Genomic DNA, 21,038 nt, shown 5'->3' with positions numbered 1-21,038 from the left:
TCAAAATTTCGCGGGGCTTTTCCTGTTTACCTGGCCACTGCATCTGAGTTCAGATTGCTGTCCAGAGCAGTCACAGTGGTGCACTGTGGGATACCGCCCGGAGGTCAATACCGTCGATTTGCGGCCACACTAACCCTAATCCGATATGGTAATACTGATTTTAGCATTACTCCTCTCGTCAGGGAGGAGTACAGAAACCGATTTAAAGAGCCCTATATATCAATGTAAAGGGCCTCGTAGTGTGGACGAGTACAGCATTAAATCGGTTTAACATTGCTAAAATCGGTTTAAACGTATAGTGTAGACCAAGCCTTTGATGTCTTTTTTGAACAGAGCTAAAAAAGAATTAGGTAATTTCCTGGAGGATAGGCTCATAAATGGCTATTAGCCAAGATGGTCATGGATGCAATCCCATCTCTGGGTGTCCCTAGCCTCTGATTGCAGAATGTGGGCGTGGATGACAGGGGATGGATCACTCAATGATTGTCAGTTCTGTTCATTTCTCTGAAGCACCTGGCACTGGCTACTGTTGAAGACAGGATACTGGGCTAGATGGACCATTGGTCTGATCCAGTATGGCTGTTCTTCTGTTCAATTACAACCTATATTCATGGAGACCACATCCTGAGAGAAATATTTCCCAAAGCCCCTCTTCTGACCTTTGAACAAACCCCCAACCTCACCAACCTCATTGTCAGAAGGAAGCTCCCCACAGGCCAGGACACCAGCTCAAAGTGGCACCACACCCTGCGAGAACAATAGATGCACAACCTGAAAACATCTCTCCACTGCTATGATGATCAATACCCCCCTACAACAAATCTTTCAAGATTCCTGGATCCTAAACATGACTAACACAATGTGTGGTGTACCCCATTCAGTGTATCAAATGCCCCAACAACTACTCTGTGGTTGAAATCAGACAATCTCTATGCTCTCGAATGAACTCACACAGAACAATGACAAAAACCAAAAGCGTTCTATTACCTGCAGGTGAGCACTTTTCACAAAGCGATCACTCCATATTTGGCCTCTCAAGCCTCATCCTCAAAGGAAACCTGCACACTTTCAAAAGCCTGGAACTTGAATTCAAAACTTTGCTAGACACTAAAAACCATATACTCAACAGAAACACTGGTTTTATGGTTCATTACAAGAAGTTGTAACATACTCTACTTTCTGCTAACCCTTACTCGCCCATTTCGTTTTTAGTGCTCTCCTTTAGCATGTGGGAAGCCCTTATGTTTAACCATCTGTCCCAACTTATATTTAGTTCAGACACTCTGGTTACCTTCCCCAGACTTGAAGAAGAGCTATGTGAAGTTTGAAAGCTTGTACCTTCCACAAATGGAAGTTGGTCCAATACAATCTATTACCTCACCTATCTTGTCTCTCTCAGTTTGTTGTTTGGTAAATGCAAATGATATAGGCTGGGAGGAAAAAGAAAATCAATAATCAACCAACCAATTTTTGTTTAAGCCTTCAAATCTCTCTCTGTAGGACTGCTCCTCTAGTTCTGTGTTGCAGGGCAAAACTAACTTCAAAGTCTGTAGTGTTGTAACTCAGAGCTCCCATCCCTCTAGATCTCCCTCCAACATCCTCCCTCCACTCAGGATCTCCCATCTTAGTTTCCTGGAACTCTCTCCTAATTCTACCTGTATCTCGAGATACTTGGATGCCTTTCGAGGGGAGCACTCATACCTGGACATACCATCAATGGAATACTCTTCAGGAGACCGCCCGCCACTCTGCCCCAGGGAGATACCAGTGGATAATCATCTTCCTTAGAGGGTAAAGGGGGGTGGGGGCCAAGAACAAGTAACAGGGTCTCTTCAGCCCCATAAAAATGTAGTAAAATGAAAAAAAATCCCTCATTACTCAGCTCAGTAAACAATTAACATAGAGGGTTGTGGGGCAGGGCACTTTCCTAATGCAGCTACATGGGAAGACAACTGATTCCCTGCCTGAGCACACACTGCCCGTTTGTTCCTATTTTTAGATGCTTTGCATAATGAGCAAGACACTTGTGCCGAGGTGGCCAACCTGAGCCCGAGAAGGAGCCAGAATTTACCAAGGTACATTGCCAAAGAGCCACAGTAATATGTCAGCAGCCCCCGCCCCCTCATCAGGCGCCCCCCCCGCTCCCAGCATCTCCCACCCACCAGCAGCCCCACCAATCAGCACCTTTCCCTCCATCCCTGCACCATCCTATCAGCTGTTTTGTGGCATGCAGGAAGCTCTAGAGGAGAGGGGGAGGGAGCAAGGACATGGCAGGCTCAGGGGAGGGGGTGGGAAGGGTTGGAGTGGGGGCAGGGCCTGTGGCAAAGCCAGGGGTTGAGCAGTGAGCACCCCCCTCTCTCCCCGGCACATTGGGAAGCTGTTGCCTGTAGCTCCAGCCCCAGAGTTGGTGTCTATACAAGGAGCTGCATATTAACTTCTGAAGAGCTGCATGTAGCTGCAGAATTACAGGTTGGCCACTCCTGCCTGTGCAGCGTAGGGGCCTTAGTGAAGCCACTTAAGAGCATCCCCAACAGGGGATTTAAGGAGCAGGTACATTTTTCTCAGACATTTGGGAAAAAGAGTAGGAGGGACTAGGGGCACAACATTGGGAATCTGCTCTTCTCTTACACCTCTTGCCAAGTCTCTCCCCCACTGCCATATGATGACAAATAGCATTGGGGAGGATGATCTCCGCCCAGCAAGTTGACTGGCAATTGGAAGGTGTTTTTTGGCACAGAGTCACTTTTCTGATCATAACTCCACTTGAAAGAAACATGCTTCCCTGCAAGAAAGAGCACTTGCGTGGCTCGGAGGAGTCCCTTGGAATTCAGGGGAAACAACAGACTTTTGAAGATACAAATACACCCAACACTATCCTTCATATCCATAGTTTGCCTGGTTCATTTAATGAAACAGCAAAGCTGAAACAGCTGAAAGAACCATGCTCTTTCATCTCCTTTTTTCTACTATCCACATTAAATGGTGACTTAAAGAGACAACTTGAAACGTCTCACTTTTACCCAACTGAAGTAAATTCCTTAACTGCATGGGGTATCTCCCTGCAAAATTTCTGAATAGACTTTCCTGTTTCCTGCCTGTTGATGTGTCAAATATGTACACCAAAACCAGGGAAATCACACACACACAGCCTCTAAATTCTAATGCACAAGCTCCTGATACCCTCCTACCAGACTCCAAGTCCTCTCCAGACCAGTGTTAAAATCTGAGGAGCAGGAGATGCTCTCTTGGCCCCATACTCAGAACAGCAGCAGCTCTGTGTCTGTGTTATTATTAACCATCCTAATGCAGGATGTGGTGAAAGAGCATAAACGTGAGTTTCTCCAGAGCAGTACACGGGAGAGATAAAACTGATCATCATCAAAGCAGAGACCCTGTCCATACACAGAGGGTTGTCAAACACAGTGAAAAACTAAAAATATTGGAGGAAACTTATTTTCTCTACTTTCTTTCACTTTTAGGATCTCATGGCTCAGTCACAGAGCTAGTGGGTACAAAATGTTCAGATGGAAACTCGATCTTCTAAGTTCACAGAGTCCCATTAAAAACTGCTCAGTAACACTTTGGCTCAGAAATTTAATGGAAGAAGGCCAACTAAATCTGCAGATCCATGGAGTTTTAATAAAAACCAGAAATTCCAATTTCAGTGACTCACTAAAAATCATATCCTGAGGTTTCATCCCTGTTGTGAAAAATTAGGGCTTTTTAAAGAAGGATTCTAATATATTAAAAATTCCTCTGCTTGATGGTCTATGTTAAATGAATTTGGTGGAGTCAGTTTAGACCCCAATAGATCAGAGTCCGAATCAAAAAACCATCACCACAAAAGCAAATCAGTTGTCATCCTAGCAGGCATTGAATGAGCATGGAAACTGAACTGAAGGTGCTCCTTCTGGATCAGAACAGAGGCCCATTGGCAAAGCACTCTGGAGAAGCATGCATCGCTGCTGTCCACTCTACTTTCACATAGGAAACTTGTCTCCAGACCTATCAATCTGACATTTTTTCACTCTGGTGTTCTTTACTTGATTTTCCCAACTTGCAATCTCTTTCACATTTGACGCTGATCACAACCCCATGCCTTTGACCTCATTTTACCCTAGTTTCTTTTTGGTTGATGAAAGGGGTGGCCTCACTGAAATGTAGGGCTGGAAGAGATCTGAAGAGGTCATCTAGTTCAGCCCCCTGTGCTGAGACAGAACCAAGTAAACCACCTCCAGTGACAGGAATTTCACAACCTCCCTATCTAGTATTTAACTAAAACTCATTAAAGAGCCTGATTGGTTTCTCCCTTGAAGGGTAAATGAGATTGGTGCCTTTCACCAGCACTAAATTCACTTGGGGGAAAAAAAATTAAAAGAATGGGCAAAAATCTTCAGAGGCATTTTGAAATGGGCTACATGGGCCCACACAGAACTTAGCAGGAAGATGGTTAAAACTTACCACAGAGCTGTAGCAGATGTCTCTGGTCTCAACATAGAGAAAGACAACGAACCCAGTTTTTGGGGAAAGTTGCTAGGTCGCTCCATTAGGGAGAAAACATTGGGACTATCATAGTCAAGTTCTACCTTCAAAGGTATTCCGACCCCAGTGACTTCTCCGAAGGAACACCCAGTGTTGAAGAATCTAAGAAGGGAGAGCTTTTGGAACTGAGACCCCTGCTGAGTTTGGATCAAAGGAACAGGGAGTTTCTGAGACAGCTATGTTATGGACGTTGTATGTGACTGCCACAAACCTCAATAAAAACCAATTCAGACTTTTTTATATAAGCGCTATAAGTATAGTCTGTCAGCCACAGAGCCTGGAAGGGGCAGTTTTTTGTTCAGAATTTATGTCATCTTATTGGAAGCTTATATTTTGGGGTCTGGGAATAAGAGACCCAAAACAGACATTTAAACCCATGGCCTTGCTTAATTTGACTACCTCGTTGTCCAGGGACACAGAGCCAGCTAATCTAACCCATATTTCCTACTATAAATGGTAATATTTCAGCCTCTCTCACCCTCTTGAGACACCACAAGGCAAGAATGACTGTTAATAACCCTTCTATTGGAGCTGTGACTGAACAATGGATTGCACTGGGGAATGAAAAAGGAAGGGGGAGATGGAAATATACCTCCATCTGATATACTCACTTACTTGCTCTGTAAATACAAAGCAAAGAAATATCAAGATAGACTTCCTCAGCTGGAAACAAAAACGGCTTGGAAGATGAGCTACCAGAAGCATAGAGCAATTTGTCCCCCAGTTTTCAGATAAATCTGCCATACCAGGGAGAGAACAACGATTATCATTCCCCCTGATGCCATCTAATTGAAGATGAGAATCTTCAGTTTTTAGAATACTTAAAAGCAAATATTGCTCTAGTAAAACTATTTACACATAAGAAAATAATGGCCACATTGGGTCAAACCAACAGTCCATCTAGCCAAAGATCCTGTCTTGTGACAGTGGCTAATGCCAGATGCTTCAGAAGGAATGAACAGAACAGGCAATCAAGCTATTCATCCACTCCCAGTGTCTGGCAAACAGAGGCTAGTGATCATCTTGGCTAAACCTCCATGAGTTCCCCTCCTCCCCACTCCCATCAGCTTTCTTAAAGGGGCAGGGTGTGTAGAAGGGTGGTCACCTAAAAAGAATGGCTCAGGTGTGGGAATCTCCCTCACATCCTCTTCAGTGAAGACAAGCCAAGAATTGATTTAGTTTGTCTGCAATGACCTTGTCTACCTTGAGTGCTCCTTCAACACCTCAGTTGTCCAATGGCCTCACTGATTGTTTAGCAAGCTTCCTGCTTCTTGATGCGCTTAATTTTTTTGCGGTTTGTTTTTGAGTCTTTAGCTAGTTGCTCTTCAAATTCTTCCACCACCCTAATTATACTTTTACACTCTACTTGCCAGAGTTTATGCTCCTTTCTATTTTTATCAGTAGGATTTAATTTCCAATTTTTAAAGGATGCTTTTTTGCCTCTAACCACTTCTTTTACTTTGTTTTTCAGCCATGATGGCATTTTTTGGTCCTCTATTTTTTTAATTTGGGATACACATTTCATTTTAGCCTGTGTTACAATGTTTTTAAACAGTTTCCATGCTATCTAGAGTCCAAAAGTGAAATGCCTGTATCTTTTAATTTCTGTTGAACTAGCTTCCCCATTTTTGTGTTCCCCTTTTTAAAATCTCCAAATAAGAAGATATAGCATTTCTCTGAGCAACTAACAATGAGAAGCCAACCTCCCACTGCGTTTACTAAAAGATTCCATTCATGGTTTTAAAAAAGTCTCAAGGGTCTATGATTTAATTATGTGGGATACAAAGAGCCTGAACAGGACTGCCAAATGTGTTTGGGCATACGATTTATCTATGAACTTCCAATTAGATAAACAGATGGGAGTAGACAACTCTACAAAAATGATTTCTTCCTTCCAAATATTAATTTACTCAATATTGTGTGACACAGACTATCTGATGTCCATACAAACAAGGAAAGTCATTATCTACATAACTCAAATGTAAAAATACAAGGCAAGAAAACTCTTTTAGTGTTTATGGGTCTGGCATAAATTGCAAACATTCTGGGCTGGAAGTTAGCAAATGGATGGTTGGAGCTGTTTGAATGGAAAACAGTGGGGACTCAGGTCATAGCCAGATCCTCAGCTAGTGTTAATCGGCGAGCTCTATGGAAGTGTATGGAACTAGACTGATTCACATCAGTTGAGGAGGTTGACTTTGTTTGATAAAGAGGTCTCATTGCCTAAAAAGATTCTAAACAACTTTTCTCTATAGCAGGTGGGTATTTTGCCTAGTGTATTGTTTCCTTTGAATGATAAGTGATGAAGAGCTGGATGCAAAAAAATAAGATATTTGGAGAGTTATTTTCAATCCTTGCTTAAGACTTTGGACTCTGAGGATTTTCAGTCAGTACTGAAGACCTCCTGATGGTGAGATGACAGAAGCACTGTATCCTATGACACTAAAAGATGGTGTTGACTAAATCATTCTGGTGAGGTGGAATATTTCTGGATATCAATAAAAGGTTTTGTAGCATAAGGGTAGTGATCACAGAGACAGGTACTCACATTACAATTGGAAGACCCGTCAAATGTTGGGTATGAGCCGTCAGGCCAATCTGTAGAGTCTATGATGCCTGACTGCCTGTGCTGGGCCTCATATTCCTTCAGCTGAAATGAAAGAACAAAAAAAATGTTACTCAATGGATACCCAACTATGAGATCTGCATAAACCCATTGTTGAGCAACAAATAGTCACTTTCAGTTTCTGTCCACGCTGTTGTAAAGATGGGAAAAACAGAACTTCTGCAGTTCATTTCTTGTTTTAATCCTCTAATTACATTAGAATGGCAAAAAAGTTTTGAGGTAATGACACTAATCAAAAGGAGGAAGTGATCTGGAAACACTGTATATTTTAACTGATGAATTGTGGCTCCCAAGATGCAAATTACACATTCCTTTTTAAAGAAACTCTTTGCACTGCATAGGTTAACTCAAGGTAGTCTCTGTACTTCCCTTACAAAGAAAGTGATCTAGGGATGGAAGTTTGAGATTCAACTTTTTTAAATTTAAAACTAAAGATTAGCTTTATTGTTTCATAATAAAAAGTATAATACACAGAAAAGAACCAACTCCTAATGGCTCAAATAGTCAAGGAGGACACTGAAGTTGGATACAAACATTTTGTTTGCATCTGTTGTGCGTGCAACATGAGAATGGTCCCCTGGCAAATTTGAAAGTTGCACATTTCAGTAACTATTTGTGGCATTTGCAGAGATAAACAGATGTATACAAGCTTGTAGCCATCAAAATTCAGGTTTGAAAATTAGGTCCCCAAACATTCTCAGTTCCTGGTTTACAGTTTTGATTAAAGCCCATTGACATCAGTGGAAAGATTGTCATTGACTTGAAGGAGTTTTGGATCAAGATCTAAATTTGTTAAGGGAAACCAGATAAAATCACTGATGTAGATTTTATTGCTAGTAATTCAGGCCAGTAGAGGGAAGAAGTGCAACTACAAGCATAATGCATATTACACTTTATTATTACACACAAAAAACAATGCAAAAAAAGAATTAGTTGCAGAAAAATGAGAAATTTGTTAGTGTTAAGGTTACACTAGGAATCTTAATTTTTTTTATTATACGATTTCATACACGTTAGCGAATGGGGCATCCTATTAATCAAACAGCATACAATATAGAAGAGAAGGTAGCGAAGGTAATATCTTTTACTGGACCAACTTCTGCTGGTGAAAGAGAAGCTTTGGAGCTCCAGAAGGTAACCAGGTCTGGGGAAGGTAACCAGGGTGTCCGAGGCTAGGTCTACTCTACAAAGTTATGTTGACCTAAGTTACGTCAACATACAGCTGCTCCCTGGTATATCGCTGGTGCGTGTGAATACTTGGCTCATTGTGTTGGTGGTGTGTGTACTCACCAGGAGGCCCTGTATTGATGCAGAGTGCAGTGCACCATGGGTAGGTATCCCACTATGCAACTCACCACCATCCAGCCTTTTAGAAAGTTTGTGCAATGCCTGATGGGAGCAATCAGTGTACTGGATGAGGTACACCACATGCTGTGATAGGTATGTGTAGGACCCATGGATTTTGAAAGGTGTGTTGCGAGGGATATTGATCATCATAGAAGTGGAGAGATGTCTGCAGCTTTTGCATCAGTGGTTATAGCAGGGTCCAGTGCACCCTTGTATTTATTTGTGATGCTCTGAGGATCATTCCCAGATCTGAAGAAGAGCTCCATGTAAGCTCAAAAGCTTGTGTCTCTCTCACTAACAGAAGTTGATCCAACAACAGATATTACCTCACCTACCTTGTGCATCTAATATCCTGGGATGAACATGGCTACAACACTGCATACACACAATGTAAAATAAAGGATCATCTTTTTTGCCACTCTAATGCAAGGAAGTGTATGTAAATAAACAGAATGTAAGTAAGCACCATTTTATGCTTAAAACACCATCTTTTTCCATAACCTAAGCTGCAGATACATAATATTTGGTGTTATAGCATGTATGTTGTGTGATCACGTATTTGCACAAAGAGACAATGTTATTGCTGTGGCAATCTGAACACTGAATTTCTTGGCTCTTATGCAAATGTCAACCTTAATGCTACATTAACATACATTTATATGTTAGGCTTTTATATCTTAAAAAAATTGCAAAGAGAAGTTCATGTCAGCCAATGCATTTTGTGAAAAAAACATCTGCCTTAATTTTAATGGCAAGTCCCCCAAAATGGCTGAAAGATTTTCATGAAACTTGAACAAAACAAATCATCTTTTGTCTAAGAACAAAAATGGAGAAATTCCCGCTCTAGGGGCTTGGCTACATTGGCACTTTACAGCGCTGCAACTTTCGCGCTCAGGGGTGTGAAAAAACAGCCCCCTGAGCGCTGCAAGGTGCAGCGCTGTAAAGTGTCAGTGTAATCAGGGCGGCAGCACTGGGAGCGCGGCTTCCAGCACTGCACGCTACACCCCTAAGGGATGTGGTTTACAAGCAGCGCTGGCAGAGCTCTCTCCCAGCGCTGCGACTCTGACTACATTCACACTTCAAAGCGCTGCCGCGGCAGCGCTCCCACAGCGCTGCCAGGGCAGCACTTTGAAATTTCTAATGTAGCCAAGGCCTAGGAGACATACCCATGCTAGCTCTGATTGAGCTGGGACGCTAAATATAGAGCAGAGCTGTGGCTAGCCCCCCTCGCTGTCATGCTGCCCTGGCTACACTCTATTTTTATGGGCTATCTGGATCAGAGCTAGTGCGGGTATGTCTTCTTGAGCTGAGAATTACACCTCCAGATCAAAGTGTATGCGTAGCCCTGAGCAGCATGACAACAGCTAATGAATAAGCACATTCTAGCAAGAACAGATAAAAACTGCAAAGCTTGACATGGATAATGTGCAATACAGAAATGTACCGTGGTGAGGGAACAACAGATGAAATCTTATGCTTATTTGCAATTGAAGCAAGATGTTAGATGGCTATTTACAGTGCTAGCCTGAATGTGGTATTAAAAACTAACCAACACTGCGCTTGCTCAGTACGCAGATGGGGGAACTTCAGTGCACATTTCTGCAAGCTCTTTCCCTGTTGAACAGTTGCAGGCTGTCCCCTAACACAGGGAACAAGCTCCCTTAGCTCAGACAGCCTGAATGCTTTTGAAATAGTCTAACTTCATGTGAGTGATACTTAGAATAGATTTATTTACAGATGCACTGATACATCTACTTTGTCTCCATTTAGCATATGATAAAACTATTTCTTTTATTATTTTATAAAACATTGCAGAGTCTATGTTATTTATACATTGCCATGAATGCGCAGAGACCCTCACAGGCAAATAAAATTCAAGATATCCCTGGCACAAGGGAATCACAATTTGCAGGTGTAGCTACACTACAAGCTCTACAGTGGCACAGCTGCAGCTATGCCACTGCAGTGTAGACACTTGTCAGTGATAGAAGATGTTTTTTCTTTCACTGTAATAATGCCACCCCCCTCAACAGGCAGTAGCTAGGTCTATGGAAGTTGTAGGTGTAGATCAGACCTGAATTTTGACACTACACAATGAGAAAGGATAGTGAATGATGTGGCTGTGATGGAAGTTAGGATAAGAAAACAATGATGACTCAATTACTTGCAGTCATGTGATTACCTTTCACCACATGCATCAAGAGTCTACTCTCTTTAGAGGTTACACAGAATTGTTTTATGATGTTCAGTAAGACTTCAGAATCTAAACTATTCATCATATTTTCCTTCGCTTAATGGGCATAGTTGTAAATCCAAACTTTTGAATGTCTCAGACCTATGCATTTTACAGCCTGGGGTATTTTTCTCAAGTTAGTGAAATTGACTATGCTACGCATGCTTGGCATTTAGTATTGTAACTGATATCTCAGCCTAATTCTTTTTCAAACATGACTAAGGCACTGGTCCTCATACAGAACTACATATACGCTGGGCTTGAAAGCATAAGACATTTTGTACCAAAAAGGAGACTTGTTTCTTGAACAAGGTTAGAAGTGTTTGAAAATAGAGGTTTAGTTTGAAAGTGCAACCGCAGCCTTTACTGTGGAGTCAGCCTCGTGACCTTATGATAAAGTGCTGGCACTACCACACTCCACAGAGATCCTGTGGACCACCACTTTGTTTTTTGCACAACACTGCACTATTCAGAAAAACACCCTGCTAGGGCCAACAGATGACAGGATACAGGGCATCCTCCCCAGAGGAAGCTGGGACAGAACGAATCATGGGTAACTATATGCATCTCATACCCTAGCAAGTGCTTCCTCAATGGTGATCATCTTCTCTTTCACCATCATCATCAGCTGGATCCGTTCCTCATCGCTCATTGTGATCTCACTTGCCACATAACCAACATCCTCTCCTGAAGAAGAAACAAAGAGATGCAACACACTTATAAAACGACTCCGCACCGAAAGGCGAGTGTTTGGAAACAAGCATTGGCGATACTGCTTCAGTTCCAGAACCCATTTCCCAATTGGGTCAGGCTAGGCTGGATGAACCCTCCCCATACACCACAACTTGATCTGTGTAGGAGAAAACTGTGGTTGTCACAACTTTGTGGCTGATACTGCATCAGGCAGAGGGACGCAGCGTAACACAGTTATGTACCTGCAGGTTGCCACTTTTTGTTCGACTGGAAAATACAGGAAGGAGGGCAGCCTTATTCCTCCACAGTGATGGAGATCGGTGCCCCTTCCCTACAATAAACATCCTACTGTGTGTGTTGAAATTAGCAGAGTTTGGTAAGAAGAAAGCAGATGCAGCCAAAATCATCATGTGTATAGGTGTACACATACCACTGATTGGGATCACATTTGAAAGTGGTCAGAGCAGTAAAGGGAGGAATCTGCCTTGATAAGTCACTTCTAAAGACATTTTTGACATCCTAATCAGAGTCCTGTCATCTTTAACATACTTTCACCACGTTCGTTGTGGCTATTCAGCAGTTTGGGGAGGCATCTGCCTGCAACACAATGATCCAACCAGGAGAGAGTGCGTTTGCAAGCACCTTCCTGCTCTTCACATTTGTGGTACAGCATCACTGCACCTGTGTGACTCTTTAAGACAGAACAGCACTACGCTCAGTGTCCACTTGGAGCAGAACCGGGGAAGGAGCCCCGATAACCTAACTGGCGGATTCATCTTGTGTGTTTTCATTTTCAGGCAGACACTCTTTCATCCTTTTTAAGCTTGCAAACGGGCACTACGCAGACCCATGCTGAGCTCAGCCTTAAAGCAAATTGGGGAAGGTACTGCAGAGCCAAAGCAGGGTGGAGTCTCTTGCTAACTAGTCCTTAAACAAACATGTCAGCCATAAGAATAAATCATAACAAGTGTAACCAATAAATACAAAGTATCTTTAGCCCTCCTATTTACATGCCAGATGCAACCTATCTTAAACCTACAGCTTTTTTCAACCCAGCTTCAATTGAAAATCTCTCTATTTGCAATAGTAGGCACATTCTGAGCCTCCAAACTGTGACTAGCCACAACCTCCCTCAAATCAGCTGGGTTAGGCCAAAGGGAGCAAACAAGAGATCAAGAAGCATCAAAGCGCAGCCTTGGAGCAAAAAAAAGGGGCTCAGATGTTATAGCTGAAGACATGCCTTTCCCATTCCCCAGGATTTCACACTGATATTTTCATATTATCATAGTGCATTTAGACATACATCTTCCACTAATAGAGCACTCTTATCTCTCCCATTGACTTTAACAGGCCACCCAGAACCTTGCAGGATTGAGGCCTAACAGAATACTGCTGATAACTCATCCTTTGAGTGCAGCTAAAGCAGGGGTGGACAAATTACAGTCCATGAGCCGTTTTAAGCCAGCCCGCGAACGGGGTCTGGGGCTTGCACTGATCCAGCCCCGGAGCAGGGTCGGGGGCTGCACTATGCAGCTCCCAGAGGCTGCAGCATGGCCCCGCTCCAGCTCCTATGCACTCCAATGGCCCCCTACGGTGCTCCAATGGGAGCTGCAGGGGTGGGGCCTGTGGACAGGGCAGGATGCAGAGCCACCTGGCCACGCCTCTGCGTAGGAGCCAGAGACAGGGACATGCTGCTGTTTCCGGGAGCTGCTTGAGTAAGTGCCGCTTGGAACCTGAGCCTCTCCCCATGGCCCAACCCCCTGTCCCAGCCCTGATCCCTCTCCCGCCCTCTGAACCCCTCAATCCCAGCCCACAGCACCCTCCTGCACCCCAAACCATCATTCCCCAGCCACATCCCAGGGCCCACACCCCCAGCTGGAGCCTGCACCAGCCTGGAGCCCCCGCCCGCACCCTGAACTCCTTATTCTGGCCCCACCCCAGAGCTCTCATCCCCAACCAGAGCCCTTACCCCCTCCCGCACCCAACCCCCAATTTTGCGAGCATTCATGGCCCACCATACAATTTCTATTCCCAGATGTGGCCCTTGGGCCAAAGAGTTTGCCCACCCCTGAGCTAAAGTCACAATGGACCAAATCTGATCGTATTTATCTAGCAGATTAGACCTACATAGATCCACATTTGCTAAATTAGTATAATGTTGATTTAGTTTTGTAAGACTTGTTTCTTAGACTTTAAGGAGCTACAGAGACTCATTTTTAGTGCGCTGTGTCCTTAACGGCTTTACCTTTCGAAGTCTGTCTCATTATTCCTTTCTGATTCTTTCGGAAATTCTGCCAAAAATACTTATTCTTCTTTTTCCAGTCTGCTTTCCCTTAAGAAAAATGTACAGGAAAGGAACATTAATACAAAAATTAGATTTTCCTCTTTGAAAATTTCAGCATGTAACTACCAAGAAAGAAAAATTCCCCAATTTTTCTCATTTTCTGAATTTGATTGGCACCAGAATTGTGCTAATCTAGCTATCTAAAATAAATGTACAATCTTTGGCATCAAGGATGGTTGTGGAGAATTGAGATAAGTTACCAAGAGGCATTTTTTGAATTATAAAACACAGACCCTTTTGTGTTCTTGTTGACATATAATTGTTTCTGTCAAGCCTTGCTGTATTTTTGCAGCATTTTGCTTTTTATTCTCTTTAGTTATTCTGTGAATCCTGCCATTTATTAGTTTTCTAGTTTTCTCGGTTTAAATCGGGTGCAGGTAGCCTTAGAAGGAATAAAAACCAAAAACTCTCAGCAAAAACCTCAGGATTTTATAGCTGTACCTAATGAGTACCAGAGCTAGTTCCAGGTACGAGAGGGCAGTCTGAAAAATAAGCTTTGAAATACAAATACATCATTTAAAAACAACATGAAGTATCTCAAAAATTAAGGGAGAGAGGCTGGCAAATTATGCCTAATGATTTGAAAGTTAGTGCGGGAGGTGACTTGAAGGCAGCAAATGGACAAACCAGCAATGATCTAATATTCTAGTATTTGCAACTCACAAGTTGCATGTTTACAAAATGACAGTATTAGCTGGACTGGACCTGTCTGCCACTTGTAGATGCTGAACCTCATTTTTCAAAGGTGTATCCCTCCCCCGCAACTTCCACAAACTTCAGTTAGGATTGTCGGTACTCAGCTCTTCTGATAATCGCACCCAACACACACAAAACTTTAAAGAGATGTAAGAATTAAACAGAGGGAAACATGAAATGAAACATACTGACCTACAGAGCTTTCTTCAGAGCTTGATTTATGAAGGGAAAGCCTAGAACACAAAAGAGAAATGGATTAATTATTCCAGAGTTCTCACGCCTCCTGGGAGCTATCTGATTACAGTAAATGGTGGTTTCAAGCGAATGCATCAGCAAATATTTTCCCTTCTTTTTCCTCTAAATGTAGCTATTTACAAACAGTCTCTCAGCTCTGATCGCAACAGTTTGACCATATTAACTCAGTTCCTCTCTGAAAACCCTGAAACAAGTTTTTTTGACCAAGACAGACAAATATGCATTTAAAACCCCACAATTACATCTAAGGGATCACAAGGATACCTGATTCACATATTTTTCTTCTTCTTCTATATAATAAAGTAGCATTCTGACTAATTTAGAAGCTGTATGTCTGTGATCCTGTATTCATTTAGACTAAGGTTATGTTGTTTAAATGACAGTATATATAACGCTTTGCACTTCTATAGTGCCTTTCATTTTACGAGCACAAAATGCTTTATAACTATAGTAAAAGCTGTTTTATCTGGCATGTTGAGGAGACAGGGAGTGCTGGTTAACTAAGAGGAAGGAAATTTGGGTGTGGGAGGGGGTGCGGGGCAGGGGCACAGGAAAGGATGCAGGCTCTGGGAGGATGTTTGGAAGTGAGAGGGGGCTCTGGACAGGGGGTTGGGACGCAGGAGGGGCCTCAGGGTGCCAGAACCGGGGGACGCTCACCTCAGGTGGCTTCACGCAAGCAGCAACCTGTCCTGGCTGCTCCTAGGTGGAGGAACTGCCACGGAGGCTCTGCACACTACCCCCGCCCCACCCCGAGCGCTGGCTCTGCAGCTCCCATTGGCCGAGAATGACAGCCAATGGGAGCTGCAAGGGCAGCACCTGGGCAGAGGAAGCACACAGAGCTGCCTGCTGCACCTCGGCCTAGGAGCAGCCAGTACAGGTAGCCACTTGCAGGGAGCCGCGCAGAGCCAGGTGGGGAGCCTGTCGGCCCTGCACCAGCCAGACTATACAGCAGAATTTCTATGAAGATCAGAAATGCTGGTTTAGAGAACTTTCCAGTTAGTACAGAGCCGAATAACACAGCTTTTACTGTACTCATTAATTAAATCCTCACCATACCATTGTGAGAGAGGGAACTAGCATTTCCCTGACTTTACAGATGAGAAACCAAGGCACGGAAAAGATAAGTGTTTGCCTAAGATCACACAGGATGTCTGCGGCAAAGCTGATCATCAGTTATTCTCCTAACTCCCAGCATGTGCTTTACTACTACTTTCTCACTCAAAATCCAGCTAAAAGGACTTACTTTTTAGCCCATATTATGTAAGAATATCAGCCAAAGCGATGAGTAACTCTCATTTGCTCAGTTTTTAAGTCCATGAATAATAGTTACTGAACTTTGCAAAGTTCTCTGAAATCTTCAGATGAAAATCTCTATCTAGGCGTCTGAAGCAAAGCCCATTTAGGTCAATGAAAATATTTCTGTTGGCTTCAATGGCCTTTGGATCACACACTCAGTGCAGGCCATTATTGGTGTGATTATGTGTGCATAGTGCTCTATTACATTATATTATACAATAATGCCTGATAATAAAATGCCTATGTTGTAGCTATGCAAATAAAAACATGCATATTTTAATCTATGAAAAAAGCCACAAAAACAATCCCCTCCACCCCAGTTTTACAAACCAAGGCTTGTATACAGTACATGGCATACTCTATGTACAGCATTCAGAATGGTAGCCATGTTAGTCTGTATCAGCAAAAAGAACAAGGAGTCCTTGTGGCACCTTAGAGACTAAAATTTATTTGGGCATAAGCTTTCATGGGTTTGCAACCACCATCTTTTCATGTACTATGTGTATATATCTTCCTATTCCATGCATCTGATGAAGTGGGTTTTAGCCCAAAAAAGCTTATGCCCAAATAAAGGTGTTAGTCTCTAAGGTGCCACAAGTACTCCTTGTTGTTTCTACTTACAGTAGAACCTCAGAACTACAGGAATGGAAGTTGTTCGTAACTCTGACCAAAATGTTATGGTTGTTCTTTCAAAAGTTTATAACTGAACATTGATTTAACTAAGCTTTGAAACTTCACTATGCAGAAAAAAAATGCTGCTTTAAAACATCTTTAATGTCTCTCTTTACACTTCTCCCCTTTTTAAGCAGTTTACATTTAACATTGTACTTGCATTATATTTGCGTGCGTGCGTGCTGCTTGACTGCATCCTTTCCAAACGAGCTGTATGGTTGACTGGCCAGTTCGTAACTCTAATCTTTGCAACTCTGAGGTTCTTCTATATTTCCTTTTTGTCTGAATTTTCCACGCTCTTCTGCATTTTCTTGGGTTCCCAGCAGAGGGCACCACAGAGTTTTTGATCAATCCAGAAAACCTCTGACGGGAAAACTTTTTTTTGTTTCATACCGATTCACAATGTAAACAATCCAAGCAATTACAGGGTAGCATTTTGTAAGGATGAAAATCATGCTCATCAATTTGAAAAGACATCATTAAAGGGAAAATGAGACAGCATGAAGTTTAGTTTTGATTCAGTAATTCATCCAAGCAAAGAGAAGCTGGCACAGCAGAGCTATGAAATGCCATCTCCTTTCTACTTCAGTCTGATTAGAAATGTAATCCGGCACGAACGGCAAACCAGCTGATGCAACCACATTCCAGATTTGGACTGCACCAGGTGGAAGGGGGCATTTGTTGATATCCTTGCTGATGAAGTTTATTCTTGGATGGGACAACTTCTAGGGAGAAAAAAAATTAATAACTAGGTGGCTCGCAGCACTTACAGTCAAATATTTGGTTCTCAGGAAAGAGCTTGAACAACTGGCACGGGAGGAAAGTTCTTAGTACCTTTAGATTTTGAATGAAACACTAGCCTCACTGAAGTCAGTGACAAAACTCCCATTGACTTCAATTTCTAATGGATTTCTAATGTAACAATGGCAGTGGCATTTCCTAAACAGCATCACTCACTCATTCCTCGATCCCAAACACAAAGCACACGGACCTTTCTACGAGCGCAACATCAGAACTTGGCTTTCAGCCTCTAGGATGAAAGAACTAACCCTGTTACCTTTTTGCGCCTTTGCATGGACTTCAGCATCCAGCAAATACTTTAGTGAATTTGGTGTTCATAGAAGGTGTCAAACTGACATCCCTGGAAAACGAAGTCCTATTTATTATCAGAACAGGAACACTGTAGGCCGAGCCATGAAAGCTTCTCCATGCTGCTACACCATGGCAGCTCTGCCTTGAGCCAGAGAGACCATTTCTTGTGGCGAGAGGGTTGTTCAGCCTCCAAATCCATATTACTCCTCTTCTTCATTGCCAAAGCTGCCAACCGGGATGCAAGTATGTACCAGGTGTGGTGTTGGTGATGTGGGCATCTGTTCACTAGGGACTGGCCCGCCAACTCATTTCATATCAACTACCAAAGCCTTGCAGCAGCAGCAGCAATCTTTGGATGTTCCTGGGCTAAATATAGTGATGGAGGGGAGATGTCCATAGCAAGCAGGCCAACATCTAATTTGTAACTCTGACTTGGGGGGTGGGGGTGGGGGAGATACTGAGTATTGTCCTAGGATGCAAATTCCTGGCACCAGACAAAGCAAAGAGATAAAAAACTTAGGTAGAAGGGCAAACATGTCCATTCGTCATTTCATGCATTCTCTAATTCTGAAGTCTTCCATCTCTGGGCTGACCTTGAAAATACTAAAAGCTTGTCTTACAAGATGGAAAAGTAGAGTGTCCAATAAGACAAGGCACTTGCCTGTAAGCTCTCCCAGACAACTTTGATTTATTTATTTATTTATCATCAAGGATATAAAAACATCAATTGTTTCACCTTCTTACATGTATGGTGAAAGATTCCATACGCCCTCAGAGTTGGTTTGTGTTTGATTTGCCAATTACACTTCCTTACTGTGTTAAAGCTGCACCTCCTCTGTGAACGTGGGCTGAAAGTGATTTGTGTTCTTCCATTCATAGACTGATAACTTGTACTGAAAGTTAATGATGCAGTGACACTTGGCAGAAGTTTCAGCACTGCATGTCTGAAAGGCAGCCAAATGCCATTACTCTTCTGAGGAGGCCTTCAGTTTTGTTGTGCTCTGATGTACAACTTCATTAGTAGGCTTCCATAGGAAATGTATTCTGTCACAGCATATACCTGAAAAATCTATGGATCTAGCTTGAGACAAGAAGGATATATTGCTAAGTATATTCCACAAAGAGGAGAGACAGGGTGGGTGAGGTAATATCTTTTATTGGACCAGCTTCTGTTGAAGAGAGAAACAATCTTTTGAGCTTACACAGAGCTCTTCTTATAGAAGTATTTTCCAATCTTATGTAAGATAGAAGTTTAGAAACATCCAGAACTTTAGCTGTGAATCTCACAATTTCAAAACCATTCCTAGGCCTATTTTTAAGACCTTGTGGGCCTGAGACATGGAAACAAATAAAAAACTGCCTCAGAATAGGTTAAAAATGAAGGCTACTCTTTGGATCCAAAGAACATGTTTGCTACATACCTGTTTTGCAAAAACGATATGCTCCAATGGATTTGTGTCTTGGGTACACAGAGTTTTAAACACACCATGGCAACACCAGCTATACCAAAGGTACCACCAGGACTTATCTTGTTATTAAACTGCAGCAGATGGTAATGCTATATCTATACCTATCTGTTTGCACATTCCATGCACTCCTTTTCAAGCCCTAGAGCAGTGGTGGGCAATCTGCGGCCCGCGGGCCACTTGTAGCCCGTCAGGGTAATCCGTTGGCAGGCCACCAGACAGTTAGTTTACATTTCCACGGCCGTCTGCAGTTCCCAGTGGCTGTGGTTTGCCGTTCCCGGCCAATGGGAGCTGCGGGAAGTGGTGGCCAGCACGTCTCTGTGGTCAACACTGCTTCCCACAGCTCCCATTGGCTGGGAACGGCGAACCACGGCCACTTGGAGCTGTGCGTGGCCATGCAAATGTAAATGAACTATCTTGCAGCCAACCAGCGGACTACCCTGATGGGCCATTGCCCACCACTGCCCTAGTGGTTGTGCCGCCAAGACATCCCCCTAAGGCCAGAGATCAACACAGGCTAGTTGAACAAAATATCCATTTAGAAAATGAGCTTTTGGCTACAGTTCTATTAAACTAGGTAGGCTACAATTTCCCTATTAACCGTGAGCTGATTTTGTTCTTAGATAGGAAAGCACCAGGGCTTAACTTGCATACACAGTGGCTGATTTTACAAGACACGGTCCATATGTGCCCGGAGATGTGAAATAGCCCTGAGCTGGACTATTACAGAATTGGAAAGGGAAACAAATGACATCATGTGCAGCTTTTATGAATGTGCAGTTGGCTTTCAAAAGCCCATCATTCTCAAAACAAATCATAACAGTGGAGCAGAGAATGAAGTGATTCTGACTGGCTTTTATTTTACCTTAAACGTTATAAATGCAGATAAGCTTTAAAACATGGCCACATCTTACTTATGGGACGTAAAATCCACAGGCGTCCAATGCAGCCCAAAAAATGAAACTAACACCATTATGATCTTCAATAAATTGATACTGGCCCTCTTAACTCTAGTCAATAACTATTTACAACCCTTTTGGACTGGATGGTTCAGGATGTGATTTTGGACCTAAAAATATTATTCGCATTCGGGTTGCTGACTAAACCAACACAAAAGCCTTCGCATGCTCCTTTGGAAGGCCATTTGGTTATCTGTATGTATTATATAGGGCCAAGTCACAATCAGTGTGAAAACCAACATCTTTATAACTGTTACTGACTGAACACAAGATAATTTATCTAACGGGGCTGGCACAGAGGAGGAAAATGGGCCTTCAATTTCTTATCAAATTTGCATGGACCTGAAGGGAAAGCAAGGCTACAAGGTTCTGACCTTCCTGGCATCAGTGTAAAGAGATAGAAGGCAAAGAGGTTCCATTCAATTATCTTCTCATTACGTTTCCATAGCAATGGCTCTTTAAGCAGGTCAAAACTTTCTCAGTGGAAACAAACACAGAGTTGTTATTTTTATTCCCACCCCACCACAGCCAACATGGAACTAGCCACGTTGGTTCTACTCATGCAGTCTGAACACAGCCATCGGCAGGGGATGTGATGTTTAGCAAGTTGCAAGAGCATGCACAGAAGGATCCATGCAAAGAGGCAGATAATCATCAGTTCTAAATACCTCCACAGCAGTGAGCTAGGCCCAGTCTAACAAATGTGATGTTTCTCTGTATACAAAGCATGTTGGTCATTACATGCTGCACTGAGTGGCTGTGACAAGTTTTGGGTTCTTTTGAAAAATTCCTTTTACAAAATGACCAGGATTGAAAT

The 21,038-nt window shown here is 42.8% G+C and overlaps 1 protein-coding gene across 3 annotated transcripts in view; it reads right to left on the bottom strand.

Moving 5' to 3' along the window:
- Positions 1–21,038, bottom strand: part of SASH1 (SAM and SH3 domain containing 1) — a 186,389-nt gene that overhangs the window by 73,493 nt on the left and 91,858 nt on the right. For all 3 annotated transcript variants that reach the window (XM_075064031.1, XM_075064030.1, XM_075064032.1), the window contains exons 5-8: positions 14,674–14,714; positions 13,687–13,773; positions 11,323–11,435; positions 7,091–7,192 (exon numbers count right to left, since the gene is read on the bottom strand). In XM_075064031.1, the coding sequence (XP_074920132.1) occupies positions 7,091–7,192; positions 11,323–11,435; positions 13,687–13,773; positions 14,674–14,714 (343 nt within the window). The remainder of the gene's footprint in view (positions 1–7,090; positions 7,193–11,322; positions 11,436–13,686; positions 13,774–14,673; positions 14,715–21,038) is intronic.

Source organism: Chelonoidis abingdonii, chromosome 3, assembly GCF_003597395.2.
Source record: "Chelonoidis abingdonii isolate Lonesome George chromosome 3, CheloAbing_2.0, whole genome shotgun sequence".
NCBI lineage: Eukaryota > Metazoa > Chordata > Testudines > Testudinidae > Chelonoidis > Chelonoidis abingdonii.
The sequence above is the reverse complement of the archived record's forward strand: the minus strand, read 5'-3'. Positions and strand labels throughout refer to the sequence as shown.